This window comes from Podarcis gaigeae (assembly GCF_964106915.1).
Source record: "Podarcis gaigeae genome assembly, chromosome: 9".
NCBI classification, from domain to species: domain Eukaryota; kingdom Metazoa; phylum Chordata; class Lepidosauria; order Squamata; family Lacertidae; genus Podarcis; species Podarcis gaigeae.
The window spans coordinates 80,034,606-80,050,827 of record NC_139685.1 but is presented as its reverse complement, the minus strand read 5'-3'; the positions used below and the strand labels follow the sequence as shown (position 1 = coordinate 80,050,827).

Sequence of the window (16,222 nt, the reverse complement as noted above, 5' to 3'; positions counted from 1 at the left end):
CTTCCAACAAAATACTAAAATATAGTGGTCTGTTAAAAACTAAAAGCTTCCCTAAAGAGGGCTGCCTTCAGATGTCTTCTCAAAGTCACACTAGTTTGTTTCCTTGACATCTGGTGGGAGGGGGTTCCACAGGGCGGGAGCCACCACCGAGAAGGCCCTCTGCCTGCTTCCCTGTGTAAATCCTCCTGAGCCTGAAGGATCCTCCGCCGGCCCATAGCCGGGGTCTGAGCAGGGCCGGATTGAGCTTTGATGAGGCCCTCAGCTCCTGAAGGTAAGGGGGCCCTTTCTATGTCCACCTGTCCTTTGTCAACAACAAATTGTCGCTGTTATTTGTGTTGAATAGATGCTAGATGGTCATTTTTAGACCTAATAGGTATCTCAAGCCATTTGCACATCACAAAATATGTATTTTATCAAAGTAATTGTTGAGCTGAAATACAATTAAGAAGTATATTCATGTTGTGGTGTTGTTGTTTAGTCGTGTCCGACTCTTCGTGACCCCCTGGACCAGAGCACACCAGGCCCTCCTGTCTTCCACTGCCTCCCGCAGTTTGGTCAGACTCATGCTGGTAGCTTCGAGAACACTGTCCCACCATCTCCTCCTCTGTCGTCCGCTTCTCCTTGTGCCCTCCATCTTTTCCAACATCAGGGTCTTTCCCAGGGAGTCTTCTCTTCTCATGAGGTGGCCAAAGTCTTGGAGCCTCAGCTTCAGGACCTGTCCTTCCAGTGAGCACTCAGGGCTGATTTCCTTCAGAATGGAGAGGTTGGATCTTCTTGCAGTCCATGGGACTCTCCAGAGTCTCCTCCAGCACCAGAATTCAAAAGCATCCATTCTTCGGCAATCAGTCTTCTTGATGGTCCAGCTCTTACATCCATACATCACTACTGGGAAAACCATAGCTTTAACTATACGAACCTTTGTTGGCAAGGTGATGTCTCTACTTCTCAAGATGCTGTCTAGGCCTGTCATTGCCCTTCTCCCAAGAAGCAGGCGTCTTTTAATTTCGTTTACAGATAGGTAGCCGTGTTGGTCTGCCATAGTCAAAACAAAAAAATTCCTTCCAGTAGCACCTTAAAGACCAACTAAGTTAATTCTTGGTATGTTGCTACTGGAAGGAATTTTTTTGTTTTTAATTTCGTGGCTGCTGTCACCATCTGCAGTAATTATGGAGCCCAAGAAAGTAAAATCTCTCACTGCCTCCATTTCTTCCCCTTCTATTTGCCAGAAGGTGATGGGCCCAGTGGCCATGATCTTCGTTTTTTTGATGTTGAGCTTCAGACCATATTTTGCGCTCTCCTCTTTCATCCTCATTAAAAGGTTCTTTGATTCTTCCTCACTTTCTGCCATCAAGGTTGTGTCATCTGCATATCTGAGGTTGTTGATATTTCTTCCGGCGATCTTAATTCCGGCTTCGGATTCATCCAGCCCAGCCTTTCGCATGATGAATTCTGCATATAAGTTAAATAAGCAGGGGGACAATATACAGCCTTGCCGTACTCCTTTCCCAATTTTGAACCAATCAGGTGTTCCATATCCAATTCTAACTGTAGCTTCTTGTCCCACATAGAGATTTCTCAGGAGACAGATGAGGTGATCTGGCACTCCCATTTCTTTAAGAACTTGCCATAGTTTGCTGTGGTTGACACAGTCAAAGGCTTTTGCATAGTCAATGAAGCAGAAGTAGATGTCTTTCTGGAACTCTCTAGCTTTCTCCATAATCCAGCGCATGTTTGCAATTTGGTCTCTGGTTCCTCTGCCCCTTCGAAATCCAGCTTGCACTTCTGGGAGTTCTCGGGAGTATATTAATAGTGAAATACAATTAAGAATTTTTTTGGGGGGGGGGCCAAGAGAGTGGTGCCCTAAGCTATAGCTTGTTTCGCTTATACGTACCCTGGGGCTCCATCGCAGCAGCGTGGCATCTCCACACAACTGCCCTGAAAGAGGGCAGAGCATGTTGGCTCCTTTGCAGAGGCTGCCAGTCATGTCAAAGGAAATAATTGAAGTTGATGATACAGGAAGTCTGCATCGTTTTAAATTCTCTGGCTCCTACCCGGGACCTCCTCGTCCTCACTTGGGATGTGACGCCTCAGGCAGGTCGGAAAGCGTCTCAGCAGGAATACAGCGGGCAAGGAGGCACCCTGTGCGGTTTGGAAACGTTTTCCTTGTGGTTCTACAAAGCATATCTGCAAAAATTGCCCTGCCAACTTAGACGACAAACTGTGTCAGCAATCCAACAAAAGCAATGGGCTCATTTTGTTACAGCGATGGTTTAAGCAGCTGGCCCTTCTAGCGCCACTCGGGGTGACATCATTCTGTGTAATTCCTGTGCCTGCCAAAGCAGTTTCAAATTCAGCTTTTCTTGGCAAAGAGCATGGGTCACCATGCCGCAGAAGTGTAAACATGGCCTTGGGTATTTAATTATCAAGAACATTTTGTATAGGCCACCTTTTGAAGCATAGCTTGGTCATTACACAGCGGAAATTACAATGCAAAAACAATAACATTAGTCTTAATAATTACTGTAATACTGGTCTGCCTTACAAGGACTATCACAAGGATTACTGAAATGTGTGTGCTTTGAAGCCTTGAAGTATATGTTAAGGATAGACAACAATAAAGAGCAGTGTGTCTTGAAAACTGAAGGACAGAATCATTTATTTTGCAAACACAAAATTAAACCTATTAACAATTTCTATTAAAATGTGATATTACCCAATTCATGTGACAGGTGGTTATTAGTTCATGCTGCCAGGCAGACTGGTTAGTTTATGGTGGTTTAAGGAGTGCATTTTAAAGTATTGTCTACTTCAGACTCTCATAGTAGTGCTTAAAATCTAAGCAAATTTTGGAGTGGGGTCATTGAGGGACACTAAAGGCTTAGGTTGTGCAAACTGCACACTCAAGGTGGGTGTCTTTGCCACCAGTTGTGTAGGTCTGTAATGTGTATTAGTTGTTGTGCTAGAAAGATACAGGTGAGCGCGTCCTAAGACTGGTAGTTTGAAATTTGGTTGGCTTCTAACACAGTAGCTCCCACACCTTTTTCCATTTTGCCCCGCTGCTGCTATTATTATTATTATTATTATTATTATTATTAAATGTATACACAGTCCTTTGGAATATAAGAACCTTGCAGCTGGATCAGGCCAAGGGCTTGTTGAGTACAGTATTTTCTTCTCACAGTAGCCAACCAGATTCCTGAGACACAGATTTCACTGCTTTTCCCCAGATTTGCCGCCTGGACCTCCGTGCTTGGCTCTAAATAGACTGTGCAGTTAGTTACATGACCTAACATGGGAAGGGGAGGCAAGAGACATGGCATCCCTGCAGCAGTCCTTTCTAAAATGGTTTGTGAAAGCAGCAGCAGTGTTCCCCACCTGGTCTGGCCACCCCCACCACTAGCATCTCTAGAGCTCCCTATCAAAGGAAGGGATGAAAAAACAAGCAAATGATGAGACCAGCCTTATTCACTTCTGGGTATCTTTTATCTTCGCTGTGTCTTTTATTACAATAAATAAATAAATCACCAGTGGAACCATGTTTCTCTAGGGCAAAGTAGATCTGGGCAAGGAACCCAAGATCAAACGCCTGGTTCCTTCCTGTTGCTACACAGGCGGGAAAAGAGAGGAGAGGCTCCGTTTTACAACTGGGAAGGGTTTTTTCTCCTTCCCCAAAGATTCAGGGCAAGACTACCGAGGTTGCCTCCTACCAATGTCAACTTCCTGTGCCACCACAGTAGCTGCAGCAGGAGTGATGCTAAGTCTTCTCTGTCAAGAGCAGCTGCCAGGAGTGCAGTCTCCGCTGGGTCCCACATGAGAGAGGCCCTTGTCTCTTGGTGCCACAGGGCCAGTTGCCTTGCCACCCTCCGTCACTTTGCCAGTCCAGTCAGCAAAGGCCGCGAGACCCATGTCTGACCACTACAGAGAGACAAGCATGTTCAGGACCATCAAACCAGCCTGCCCAAGGCCATCTCCACATGGGGGGGGGGATGAAGGTCTTCCGCATCCTCCTTTAGATCACAGAGGTGGCATTCCTAGAGGAGTTCCTCTGGCAAGGATGGTGGCACTTAGGCTGCCACCTGCTGGAGCAGCAAGTTCTTCTTGTAGCAGGCCAGGCTGCAGAGCGGCACCCCAGTGAGGGAGCAGGAGTACCGCTTGAGGTTGGGACACCCCCCGACTCCGCAGGGGGTGGGCAGAGGCACGGCAGGCGGCAGGGAGGGCAGCAGAGGTGCGGAGACCCCCAGAGGGAAGGAGACCGTGATCCCGTCGGCAGCGCTGCGGTAGGAGACCATCGGGGCGGCGGCTGCTTTGGCCTTGCGCTCCCGCAGAGTCTTCACCTTGGCCTTGCTGGTCTTGGTGAGGCGCTCGATGGTTTGCTTCTTGTTTTCCTCCGCCTTCTTGGCCGCCTGGAGGCGCCGCTTGCGAGCGCGCTCCTCTCGCTTCACCAGCATCTCCTCCGTCAGCTCCTTGGCCTTGTAGCCCATCGGAAGCTCCAGCAGCGGCTGGCTCTGTTGCTTGTGCAGGAGGGCTTTCTGGAGGGCAGGGAAAGAGAGAACAAAAGAGAGCGTGCAGGACCAGTCAAGAGCCCAGAGGCAACTATTGGGCGTCGCGGAGCTACAACTCTGGTGGTAGATTTTATTGCATCAGTGGATAAGGTTGAATCCTGACAAGAGAGAAGTACTGTTCTTGGGGGACAGGAGGCGGGATGGTGTGGAGGACTCCCTGGTCCTGAATGGGGTCACTGTGCCCCTGAAGGACCAGGTGCGCAGCCTGGGAGTCATTCTGGACTCACAGCTGTCCATGGAGGCGTGTATGTATTTTTCATCTTTGTTGGAAGCCGCCCAGAGTGGCTGGGGAAACCCAGCCATTTGGGTAGGGTTGAAATAATAAATAATAACAATTACAGTGGTGCCTCGCAAGACGAAATTAATCCATTCCGTGATTCTCTTCGTCTAGCGGTTTCTTCGTCTTGCGAAGCAAGCCCATTGACAGCTTAGCGGATTAGTGCTATTAGCGGTCTAGTGGCTTTTAGCGATCAGCTGAGAAGCGGCTTATCAGCGGAACAGCTGATAAGCGGCTTAGCGCTTAGGGAAAGGGCAGAAAAAAGCGAGAAAAAAACGCGGGAACTCGCAAGATTTTTTTGTCTTGCGAAGCAACCCCATAGAGAAATTAGTTTAGCGAAGCGCCTCCAAAAACGGAAAACCCTTTCGTCTAGCGGGTTTTTCGTCTTGCGAGGCGTTCGTCTTGCGGGGCACCACTGTATTATTATTATGACAAAACATAGCGCATGCTGGATCAGGCCAGTGGGGACCCATCTTCTCCATCATCATCATCATTATGGCTGAAGGGTTTCTTGTGGGACACCAACAAGCAGGACCCGAGCACGAGAGCATCTCCCCGTTCCTGTGGTTTCTGGCAGCCAACATTCAGAAGTCTTCCTGCCTCCCTCCATGGAAGTAGAGCATCGCCATCGTGAGAACAGGATGCTGGACTAGATGGGCTCTGGCCTGACCCTGCAGGCTTTTCTTAGGTGCTTATAGGACTGCCTCTCCCGTTCTGCCCCACGGAGGACCTTAAGGTCCATAAATAGCAACACCCTTAGATGTCCCAGGCCCTAAGGAGGTCAGATTAGCCTTTTCAACACTGGCCCCAGCCTGGTGGAACGCTCTGTCTCATGAGACCAGGGCCCTGCAGGATCTGATTTCTTTCTGCAGGGCCTGTAAGACAGGGTTGTTCCGCCTGGTCTTTGGCTTGAAATCCACTTGATCCCCTCCCCCTCTTTCCTTTATCCTTTCTCCTTCTGTGATGGAACTCCTATCTGGGGACTTCCCTGGCTTTTTTCTGGCTCACGTAGGGCCAGTCTGGATGGTTGGCCTTGGTGAAGATTTGACGTTTTCATCCCCAAAAAGTTTTTGATTTGAGTTTCTACTGAAATGAGGCTGCATTTTAATGTTGTACTTAATCTTGTTTTTAAGTTGTATTTTAATCAATTGTTTTTACCTGATGTTATCTGCCCTGAGCCCGGTCTTGGCTGGGGAGGGCGGGGTATACCGTATTTTTCGCCCTATAGGGCGCACTTTTTCCCCTCCAAAAATGAAGGGGAAATGTGTGTGCGTCCTATGAGGCGAAGGCAGGCTTTCACTGAAGCCTGGAGAGCGAGAGGGGTTGGTGCGCACCAACTCCTCTCGCTCTCCAGGCTTCAGGAAGCCATCCGCAAGCCGTGGGAGAGCTGCGCGACTTCGCACAGCTCTCCCACGGCTTGGGGAGAGGTGCCTGCACCCGAAGCCTGGGGGGGCGCTGAGTTCAGCGCCCCCCACGCTTCGGGCTTAGCGCAGCTCTCCCACGGCTAGCAGATAGTAGCCTGTTCTGGGGGCTGGGGTCGGAGGAAGCTCGGGCTTCCCCCGCTCCAGCCCCGCACCTGGGGGGGGGGGAAATAAAGATTTTTTTGCTTTATTTCCCCCCCCAAAAAAACTAGGTGCGTTCTATGGGCCGGTGCGCCCTATGGGGCGAAAAATACGGTAAATAATTTATTATTCTTCTTATTATTAGACACTAGTACTGGGGTGGGGCTGCTTGTAAGGAGGGAGAGCAAGAACCAATTCCTGCCCCCCCCCCCAAGCAGAAGCATCAGTCCCTGACAGACTGAAATTAGAAGCCGCATCTCCTAGGCAGGCAGGGAGCCACAGTGGAAGCAAACCTGATTTGGAGGCTGAACACTCTCACTCCTAAAGGAAATACTGTAAGAACTGTTACTTTCAAGACAGATCAAGGTCATGGATACTGCTATTTGATCTGGCCCCGTTTTCCTTCTGGATCAAGTATTCCACCAGTTTAAGCTGCCCCAGAGTCCTTCGGGGCCTCCCGGGCACCACGTAGCACATTCACTCTGGGAACAGAGCACCAAAGGCTTCCTCCGCTTGCCCAGCGCGGAGCCCCATCCGTGCTCCCCAGCGAGAGCTGCCGTAACAGCTTCCTCCTCCTTACCTGCCTGGCTGTGAGCAGGGATTCGTCCACCTCCTTCTTGAGCTCCCCGTTGTCATCCAGCTCCCCGCGCTCCAGTGCATCCAGCCAGCGCTGCTCCTCAGTATCGAGTTCCGGCAGGGGAGACGGCTCCAGATTACTGTCCTCATCTGCGTTTGTGCGCAAGAAAAGGTTGCCTTAACTTTTGAGTTGCAACATTGGAGAACTGGGGGGGGGGGCATCTTATATCACTGCTCCACCTGCACCTCCCGTATCTACCGCCAGGGATGGAAGGGACAGCAGTAGCAGCCTGGCCTTTGTGGGACTGACAGCCAGCTGCTTCAACAGCCAGGGGATTCAGCTGCAGAACGGGATTTGCTGCAACACCAGAGAACGTTGGGAGGGGGGATTTTTATGCACCTTTGCCCCGTTTTAGTGACTATTGTATCACTGCCTGTTTTCATTTGTTATAAAAGTTTAAGCCACCCTGGGAAATTTGGCTAGTAAGCAGGGTATAAATACTCCTAAAGAATGAAGCTACCGTTAATGAGAGTAGAACATTTTCTGCAGTCTTCTAGGCAATCACAAGATGATGTTTCAGTTCATTTTGGAAGCAAGTGACAAACACACTGGGGCCATAAAGGAACAGAAGGAAACTTGGGAGCCACCCAGAGTGGCTGGGGAAACTCAGCCAGATGGGTGGGGTAATAATAATAATAATAATAATAATAATAATAATAATAATAATAATATAGTATTATTATTATTATTATTATTATTATTATTATTATTATTATTATATTACCATGGGTGAGTGGACAATTGCCTTGCTGTTTTGCAAGTTTAAAGTGGTTTCATACTCTTAACTGTGTTTATGGCCGTGACCAATCTGTTGTAATTAGGCAGCTAATCTTCCTGTCCTCTTTTGGGGACCATATTGCAGCACAGCCTTGTCACCTTGCTAAGTAAGTGGCCCTACAGCTGAACTAGCTAATGCAGAGAAAGAAACCACACTGCTGTACACCAGCCAATCTAGAAGAACTCCAGGAGCTCCCTTGAGCCGTGGCCTCTGGGTTTCCACCGGAAAAGCATCACTCACTTACCCAGCCATGCGCGATATTGTTCAATGGGCACCCCTTCCATTGGCTCATCCTCATCATCCACAACCATCAGTGGGGAGGGAGAGCGCGGCCTCTCGGGAATGACGGTGAAGGTTGGCACACTGGGAAGACAAAGAGGAAGCCAATGAATTCATCCCTGTAAACTGGAAGGGGTCCAGAGATTAGCCAAACCCAGCTCTGATGGGCGAATGGGTGCCAGGGAGGGGGTCTCCAAGCAAAGCAGTTACGGATCAGAAAAACCTGGAGGGCACAACTGAGCTAAGTCCCTCCTCCCTCTGAGAGGTTTGAGCGTTTTCTAGAAACAGGGCAAAATTCTCTCTTCTAGGCTGTGTGGCAAAGGTGGTTTCAACATTGCTTGGAGTCATACGTCTTATCCGAATGGCTTAGATTTTACATATATGTTAGATATGACATGCCTACAACTCCAAGAAATAAATCCAAAGGTTTCAGCGGAAATTAGAATTGAGAAGGGAACCAGGCAAGGGTGCCCAATTTCCCCTCTGCTATTTATTTCAGTCCTGGAGGTCTTGCTAAGTATGATTAGAAAGGGTGAACAAGTCAAAGGTATCACAGTAGGTTCGAAACAATATAAATTAAAAGCCTTTGCTGATGATCTAGTTCGGACATTACAAGATCCAGACTCCAGTGCAGTCAAAGCACTGAAGCTGATACAAGAGTTTGGTCAGGTAAAAAGGTAAAGGTAAAGGGATCCCTGACCATTAGGTCCAGTCGTGGCTGGCTCTGGGATTGCGGCACTCCTCTCGCTTTATTGGCCGAGGGAGCCAGCGTACAGCTTCCGGGTCATGTGGCCAGTCATGTGGTCATGTAGCCACACGAACCAGAGCAGCGCATGGAAACGCCGTTTACCTTCCCGCCAGAGCGGTACCTATTTATCTACTTGCACTTTGACGTGCTTTCGATTTGCTAGGTTGGCAGGAGCTGGGACCGAGCAACGGGAGCTCACCCCGTCGCGGGGATTCGAACTACCGACCTTCCAATCGGCAAGTCCTAGGCTCTGTGGTTTAACCCACAGCGCCACCCGCGCTGGTCAGGTAGCAGGATTCAAATTAAACAAGAGCAAAACCAAAGTAATTGAGAAAAATCTGGATAATGAAGAAAAAACGGGCCTAGATTTTGTGAAAAAAGTTAAATTCTGGAGATCCTGCTACATGCCTCTTGGTGCCCAGAATCTGTCCTCCAAGCTTGATCTTGAGCTTCAGCTGAGGCTTCGGCAGGGCGGCCAGAGGCTCCACTGGCGGCATCCCCTCCTCCTCCTCCTCCTGGCGGTGATGCCTCTTCTTGTGCTTCTTCTTGTGCTTCTTGTGCTTCTTCTTGTGGGATCCGTGGTTGCTGGACTCATCCTCGTCTCCTGCGAGAAAGCAAGCAGAACACCATAGCAGTCGGCCCAGCAGCTTCACGGTGCAACAACCTCCCTTTTTAACCAAGCCTTTGGCTTTTAATTCTCCACAGCCTTTCAGAGCGGGTGGGCTGTTGAAATGTGTCCCCCCCTCTTTCTTGGTTTTTATGCCTGCATGCATTATGATTTATGTGGAAACTGTTTTCCATTTGGCTGTGTACTTTTTGATGTCTTTTATTTATTGTTTATGATTTTTGTTACGTTGGTAATTATTTAAATCTTGTCATGTTGTAAGCCGCCTTGTGAGCACAGTTTCAACTATGGAAAGGCTGCATACAAATAAAATGATGATGATGACAGGGGAAAGAACAGCTTCTATCCGTGGGTTGTTAGGCTGCTGAATGAAAAGATAACAACAGGGCAACTGACTTTTGGGTTTGGTGGGTGCGCGTCAGTAAACGAGGGGAATTAAGACCAAGAGAACTGAGTGGGGGGTGCTGTGTAATCTCACTATACAGTGGTACCTCGGGTTAAGTACTTACTTCGTTCTGGAGGTCCGTTCTTAACCTGAAACTGTTCTTAACCTGAAGCACCACTTTAGCTAATGGGGCCTCCTGCTGCTGCCACGCTTTCTGTTCTCAGCACGATTTCTGTTCTCATCCTGAAGCCAAGTTCTTAACCTGAAGCACTATTTCTGGGTTAGCGGAGTCTGTAACCTGAAGCGTCTGTAACCCGAGGTACCACTGTATACAAGTTGTACAAGTGACAATAAAGTATTTCAATTCAGTTCATGACGATGATGCACACTTGATTGCTTGTCAAATCATTTTGCAAGTTGCTTTGAGTTCCCGTCACGAAAAAGTGAGTTATAAATTTAATAAAGGGCAACAACGGCCTAGAACAGGCAGAGGCAAACTCCGGCCCTCCAAATGTTCGGGACTACAATTCCCATCATCCCTGACCACTGGTCCTGTGAGCTAGGGATGATGGGAACTGTAGTCCCGAACATCTGGGGGCCGGAGTTTGCCTCTGCCTGGCCTAGGAGCTGGGAGAGACCGGGCTTCAAATGTCGCGGGCCCGCCCTACCTCGCCGGGCTGTTGTGAGGATGGAGCCGGGCCCGCCCCTCGGGTCTCCCGGGAGGAAAGGGGACCAGGCCCAGCCCGACCCGGAGGCCTCGGGGAGAAGCGCCTCCCGCCCCGGCCTCGCGCGGCTACTCACCCCGCGCGGCGCCTTCCATCCGGGCTCCGGCCTCCGCCCTCCGCCACGCTTGGCTCATCGAGCCGGCCCGCCAAAGACGCGGCGGCTTCCCGGGGGGCCGCAATAGCGGGCGGACAAGGCCCCGCGCGCGCAGCTGACGCACTTCCGCCCCACAGCTGGCGCGGCCGGAGTGACGTCACACCAAAGACTGTCACAGACTTAGTAATATAGACTCGCGCAGGGTCGCGAACTTCCGGGTTCGTTTGATGCTTAAAATCATATAGACTCAAAAACGATAGAGTGGGAAAGGCACTCGAGGGTCATCTAGTCCAACCCCGTGCCATTATTATTTTGCTATTAATTTATTAAATTTATATACCGCACACCCTATGCCATTTTAAAAGATGGCTCTTTTTTCATTAGCGGGACTGAAATAAATCCTGTAACAGTATTTTTTAGACTGTAAGGACATAAAAGTCAGAAGTTGAAGATTTAAAGTGCAATATAAAGACTTGAAAACAAAAAACTTGTTGCAGGGATGGAGGGAAGTCATAAGTTCGGCAGAGCAAAGAGTATATTTGTTTGTTATTGTACTGATGGAAATACTGTCTTATAAAAAAGAAATTAATAAAAATTATTTTAAAAAATAAAAATAAAATATGGCTCTTTTGGGGGGGAGGGTGTTATTGGGTTGTTGTTTTTATTTTGATTATATAGTGGTTTTTATGTTGGTCTATAAATTCAATAAATAGTAATGATAATGAATCAAAGATCTCAGAGGGGTTCACAGAATAAAATACACAAGCCCAAGTAAATAATTCAGACAAAACAGCAAAACCATTTCATCCTCACTGGATTGCGTTCGTTGCTTTCGACGCGGCTGCTTCTTCCTCCTTCTCTTCTTTCCGCCTTCTCAACGGGCCTGCTTCCATGCAAGGGGGCAGCACCCCAGAAGCTCCAGCCGGCAGCCAAGCGAGTCCCTGGCGCAGGATCTGCACTTGGTGCCTTGCCAGCTGACCGTCACCAGGCGCCACCCCCAGAGCTGCGTTGCTCTGCTCCCCTGCCAGATGCCTCCATCTCCTCCCTTCAGCTGGTCTCTCCAGCCCCAACTGGCAGCAGCCACAGGGGAGAAGTGTATGGGATCGCCAGAGGCCATTTAGTCCAATACAGGAAGCGCAACTGAAGAAACCTTGACAGGCGGCCCAGAAACCTCTGCTGAAAAAGCCCCAATGAATGGGAGAGTTGGAAGGGACCCCAGGATCATCTAGTCTGACCCCCTGCAATGCAGGAATCTCAGCTAGATCATACATGGCAGGCGGCCATCCAGCCTGTGCTGAGAAACCGCCAAGGAAGGAGAGCCTCCCATCTCCCGAGAAGTTCTGGTTTTTATTTCTATATTGAATTTCTATAGTGCCCTTCGTGCAAGAATTACAGGGCAGTTTACAGTAGAAAAACATAGACAGATACATAATAAACTGTAATAACGAAAATCTGCCCTCATTCCCTAATGGGGGACACAAGAGCCCTTTGTTATTTTCTCCATCGGTAGGAGAAAATAACAGAGGCCAACCAGAGAATATTGAGAAGCAAAGCGGCTAATAAGCCTGATCTTTATTGATCTGTTGCAACAGAATGCTCCCCTCACACACAGGAAAGGAGAAGGACCCAGAACAAAGGTGTGCCTGCCCTTATATAGAAATTCAAATTCCCTGCCCTGGAGCTCAAGACAACCCCTCCATACATCACACCTACATCACAGAAAAGGTGGTCTACAACAGAAATGTGAATGCTGATGTTTTTCCTGTCTGCCAGGTTATCTGATAATGGCTTACCTGATTCCCTTTCCTGGTAGTCTGGTCGTACCTTTGAGATGGTGATTTCCCAATTCCTGAGACAATGGGAAGGTTCCCTCACCCCCTCCCTCCTTGCAGAGAAAACATTTGGTCAGCTTGGGAGTCTAAATGGTTTCAGGACGGTCTTCCTGTGCTGCTCCAGACATGGGGTCCACATATCTATGTATGTGTTTGGTTGGTACATTTATGAACATTTATTTTATTTATATATATAAAACCTTACATTTTTTATTTCAAGGGAAAGTGGCCTTCAGGCTGACAGAGGTTTCCCACTCCTGCTTTCAGGGGGCGATGCAAGGAAAATGCAGACTGGCCGCTGCTTCAGAAGATCCTGTTAGCAATCAGAAACACCAGCACAGACTCTTTTCCGTTGCTGCTTTGCCATCGCCCACCTGCCTGAGACTCAGGGAGGGCTTGGTCCCTTCTTCACAGCATCCTTGAGGGGTGTGGCGTTTGACAAAGTTTCATCAAAGCAAACCTAAACCATTCCCTGTCCCCCATGAGGCAGGGAGTCCCACAGGCAGAAAATCCCCCTGTGCAGGCATCGGCTTCAAAAGAGGACAAATTCATGGAGGGCTGTCAGTGGCTCCTCGCCAGGACGCCTCGGCCTCTGCAGTCAAAATCTGACATGTTCCTGAATCCCAGTGGCTGGAAAAGTCGGGGGGCGTTCTTGAGCCCCAATCCTGCTCTGGGTCTTCCCTCTGGCCCCTGGGGGAACAGGAGTCTGGCCTGATCCAGCCCAGGGGCTCTTCTGCTGGGCCCAGGCAGGAAGTCCCACTTCTCTGCCAAAGGAACTTTCTGCTGCACCAAACCAGATGAGCAAATGGAGACAAACCCCAAAGGCCATCAGACCCCCCAAAAAAACCCCCGCCTGTGGAGCGAGGCCGGACTCCGGCACAAGCCCAACAACATCCTGGCCAGGTGGACTCCCAGCAGAAGCCCCCAAAACCCCACAATGCACACCTGTCTCCCAGGACGCTTCCGAGAACATTTCAAAGTGTTGGTGCTGACCTTGAAAGCCCTAAACAGCCTCAAAGGTCCAGTAGACCTGAAGGAGCGTCTCCACCTCCATCGTTCTGCCCGGACACTGAGGTCCAGCTCTGAGGGCCTTCTGGCAGTTCCCTCACTGCGAGAAGCCAAGTTACGGGGAACCAGGCAGAGGGCCTTCTCGGTGGTGGCACCCGCCCTGTGGAACGCCCTCCTATCAGTTGTCAAGGAAATAAACAACTATATGACTTTTAGAAGACACCTGAAGGCAGCCCTGTTTAGGGAAGGTTTTAATGACTGATGTTTTAATGTATTTTTAATCTTTTGTTGGAAGCTGCCCAGGGTGGCTGGGGAAACCCAGCCAGATGGGCGGGGTAGAAACAATAAATTACTGCTGCTGCTGCTACTACTACTGTCTGGAAGCCAAGCAGAGGGCGACTGGGTGCCCCCCACAGGTGCTGGGAGGCTCCTGCCCCCCAGGACTGACGCAGCCACACAGGAAAGGGGCCCAGGAAGCAGCAGGTGGTCTCAGAGCGGCAACCTCCAAACTTGGCAGCGTCTCAGTCTTGCCACCCAAATGCGACACGGCAACCATCAGGATGGTCCCAGGATTGCTTCCAATGATGCAAGAGGATGCTGTGGATGCTCCCCACTCAGACCACCCACGTCTTGGTCTGATCCTGCATCCTCTACAAAGAAGGAAACATCCCTGGGGCTCCCTTCTCGCCTTCGTGGTGGAGCTGCTTGTGGAACGGGAAAATGTTTCAGGCTGGCTCTGAAACTGCAGATGTTGCTTTGCAGATGTTGTCCCCGAGGGACAGGCATTCTTCCAGAATCTGCTTCTTGATTCAGAGCCCCTGGAAGGAACCCAAAGGGCAACAAAGGCCACCCCACACGAGCCCCCCTCTGCCCCAGAACATAATAATCACAGAATTGTATTGTTTTCATATTTATTTATTTCCCACCTTTCCCAAGTTTGGGACACAAGCCAGCTTACACAGATAAAATAAAACAAGCCAAAAATATTTAAGGTATAATCATTAACGTGTGAAGAAACACTAATAGAATTAAAATAATATACCGTATTTTTCGCTCTATTACACGCACCAGACCATAACACGCACGTAGTTTTTAGAGGAGGAAAACAAGAAAGAAAATATTCTAAATGTAATAGTGGATATATGATTTTTGTGGTTCATGCTGTGGTCACAGACATGTGATCTGACAGTGACTTTGGAGTAGCCCAATGCAAAAATCCTGAGGATCCATGTGGATCCATTCTTTGTAACCACGAAGGAGGGAAGGAAGGGGAACCATGGATCCTCTGCTCACGACTGCAGCAGATCCCCCCCCCCCGCCACCCGCAGGCATTCGCTCCATAACACGCACAGACATGTCCCCTTACTTTCTAGGAGGAAAAAAGTGAGTGTTATGGTGCAAAAAATACGGTAATAAGATTCATTTAAAACACAGGCAGGAATGATAAAAACATCACAGCACCAGCCCTTTCCTCCAAAAGAGTTGGAATAGAAAGGTCTTACCCAGCTGGCAGAAGGACAGCAAGGAGGGAGCCAGTCTAACATCTCCCGGCAGGGAGTTCCAAAGTTGCCTGCGAGAAGCCACCACCAAGAAGGCCCTGTCCCATGTCCTGCGAGGGGGGTGGGATTTCAGAGGCTGAGCAGGTTCCTATAAGGACAGATGGTCTTTCAGATAGCCTGGACCTCAGCTTAAGGATTGTTGATTTGGGTGGGACCCAAAGGTTCATCTAGTCCAGCCCCCTAGAGCTCTTTTGTGCTGGATACATCTGATGCCTGGCTCAATGATTCCAGCATGTTTTCTACCTGGAAGCACAGCTATGGGAATTCCCATCCCAGGTCTATTTCCTCTGCATTTGGAGAAAGCATTCAGCCGACAGCCCCCTCTGACTCTTCCAGGAAGAGATCCCTTTCATCCCTTCTCGGCCATCCTGAGAACCTTCCTCTCTCAATCCGGCTGCCTCATAGCCTGGTCTGATGCCAAGTTCAGCACACCTTCTTAACCCATTCATTTAAATGGGCTCAGGTGTGGCAGATGAGGGTTTGGCTGGTGAGGAGGCAAAGAGGTGCCTCAAGAAGAATGAGACATTTACAAGACTCAGGTAGGTAGCCGTGTTGGTTTGACGCAGTCGAAATTATATATACATATACATATACATATACATATACATATACATATACATATACATACATACATACATATATATATATATATATATATATATATATGCTTTCGTAGATTTTCACGGGTACAGGAATGCAGGTTTTGGTGTCCTCGGGTGTCTTCCCGTGTAAAAGTTGGGGTGTCTAGGCGACGTTTCGACGAGGTCTCACTCGTCATCTTCAGGCTCGTCACCACACTCGTCACCACACCCCCTCTACAGTATTTATAGGAACTCAAACATTGAGATCCCGCTCTGTTCCAGTAACAAGAAGCCGAAAGCACCAGCCTGAAGATGACGAGTGAGACCTCGTCGAAACGTCGCCTAGACACCCCAACTTTTACACGGGAAGACACCCGAAGACACCAAAACCTGCATTCCTGTACCCGTGAAAATCTACGAAAGCATATATATATATATATATATATATAAAATTATCAAGTCTCTTACAAGTCCCTTAAAAGGTTGCTCTTCGCATGGTCACAAAAATGCCTGGAAAATATTTGACCGTAAAGTACTGTAGAGTTCTTTTCGCAAGAGATATTCAAAACC

At 49.0% G+C, this 16,222-nt stretch overlaps 1 protein-coding gene across 1 annotated transcript; it reads right to left on the bottom strand.

Annotated features, from left to right (window-relative positions):
- Positions 1-3,461: 3,461 nt before the first annotated feature.
- Positions 3,462-10,777, bottom strand: INO80B (INO80 complex subunit B). Its single transcript, XM_083757199.1, has 5 exons — positions 10,655-10,777; positions 9,252-9,447; positions 8,061-8,179; positions 6,982-7,127; positions 3,462-4,529 (listed from the first exon to the last, which is right to left on the bottom strand). Exons 1-5 carry the CDS (start codon positions 10,710-10,712, stop codon positions 4,065-4,067), a joined length of 984 nt encoding a protein of 327 aa, XP_083613325.1. The 5' UTR covers positions 10,713-10,777; the 3' UTR covers positions 3,462-4,064.
- Positions 10,778-16,222: the final 5,445 nt, after the last annotated feature.

Excerpts from the sequence above, each read along its gene's own strand:
- INO80B (XM_083757199.1), bottom strand. The coding sequence starts at position 10,712 with ATGAGCCAAGCGTGGCGGAGGGCGGAGGCCGGAGCCCGGATGGAAGGC. Across the intron at positions 8,180-9,251 it reads CAGATTCTGGGCACCAAGAG|TGTGCCAACCTTCACCGTCA; the intron begins GCATGTAGCAGG and ends TTGTCTTCCCAG. Across the intron at positions 4,530-6,981 it reads CCCTGCTCACAGCCAGGCAG|AAAGCCCTCCTGCACAAGCA; the intron begins GTAAGGAGGAGG and ends CCTGCCCTCCAG.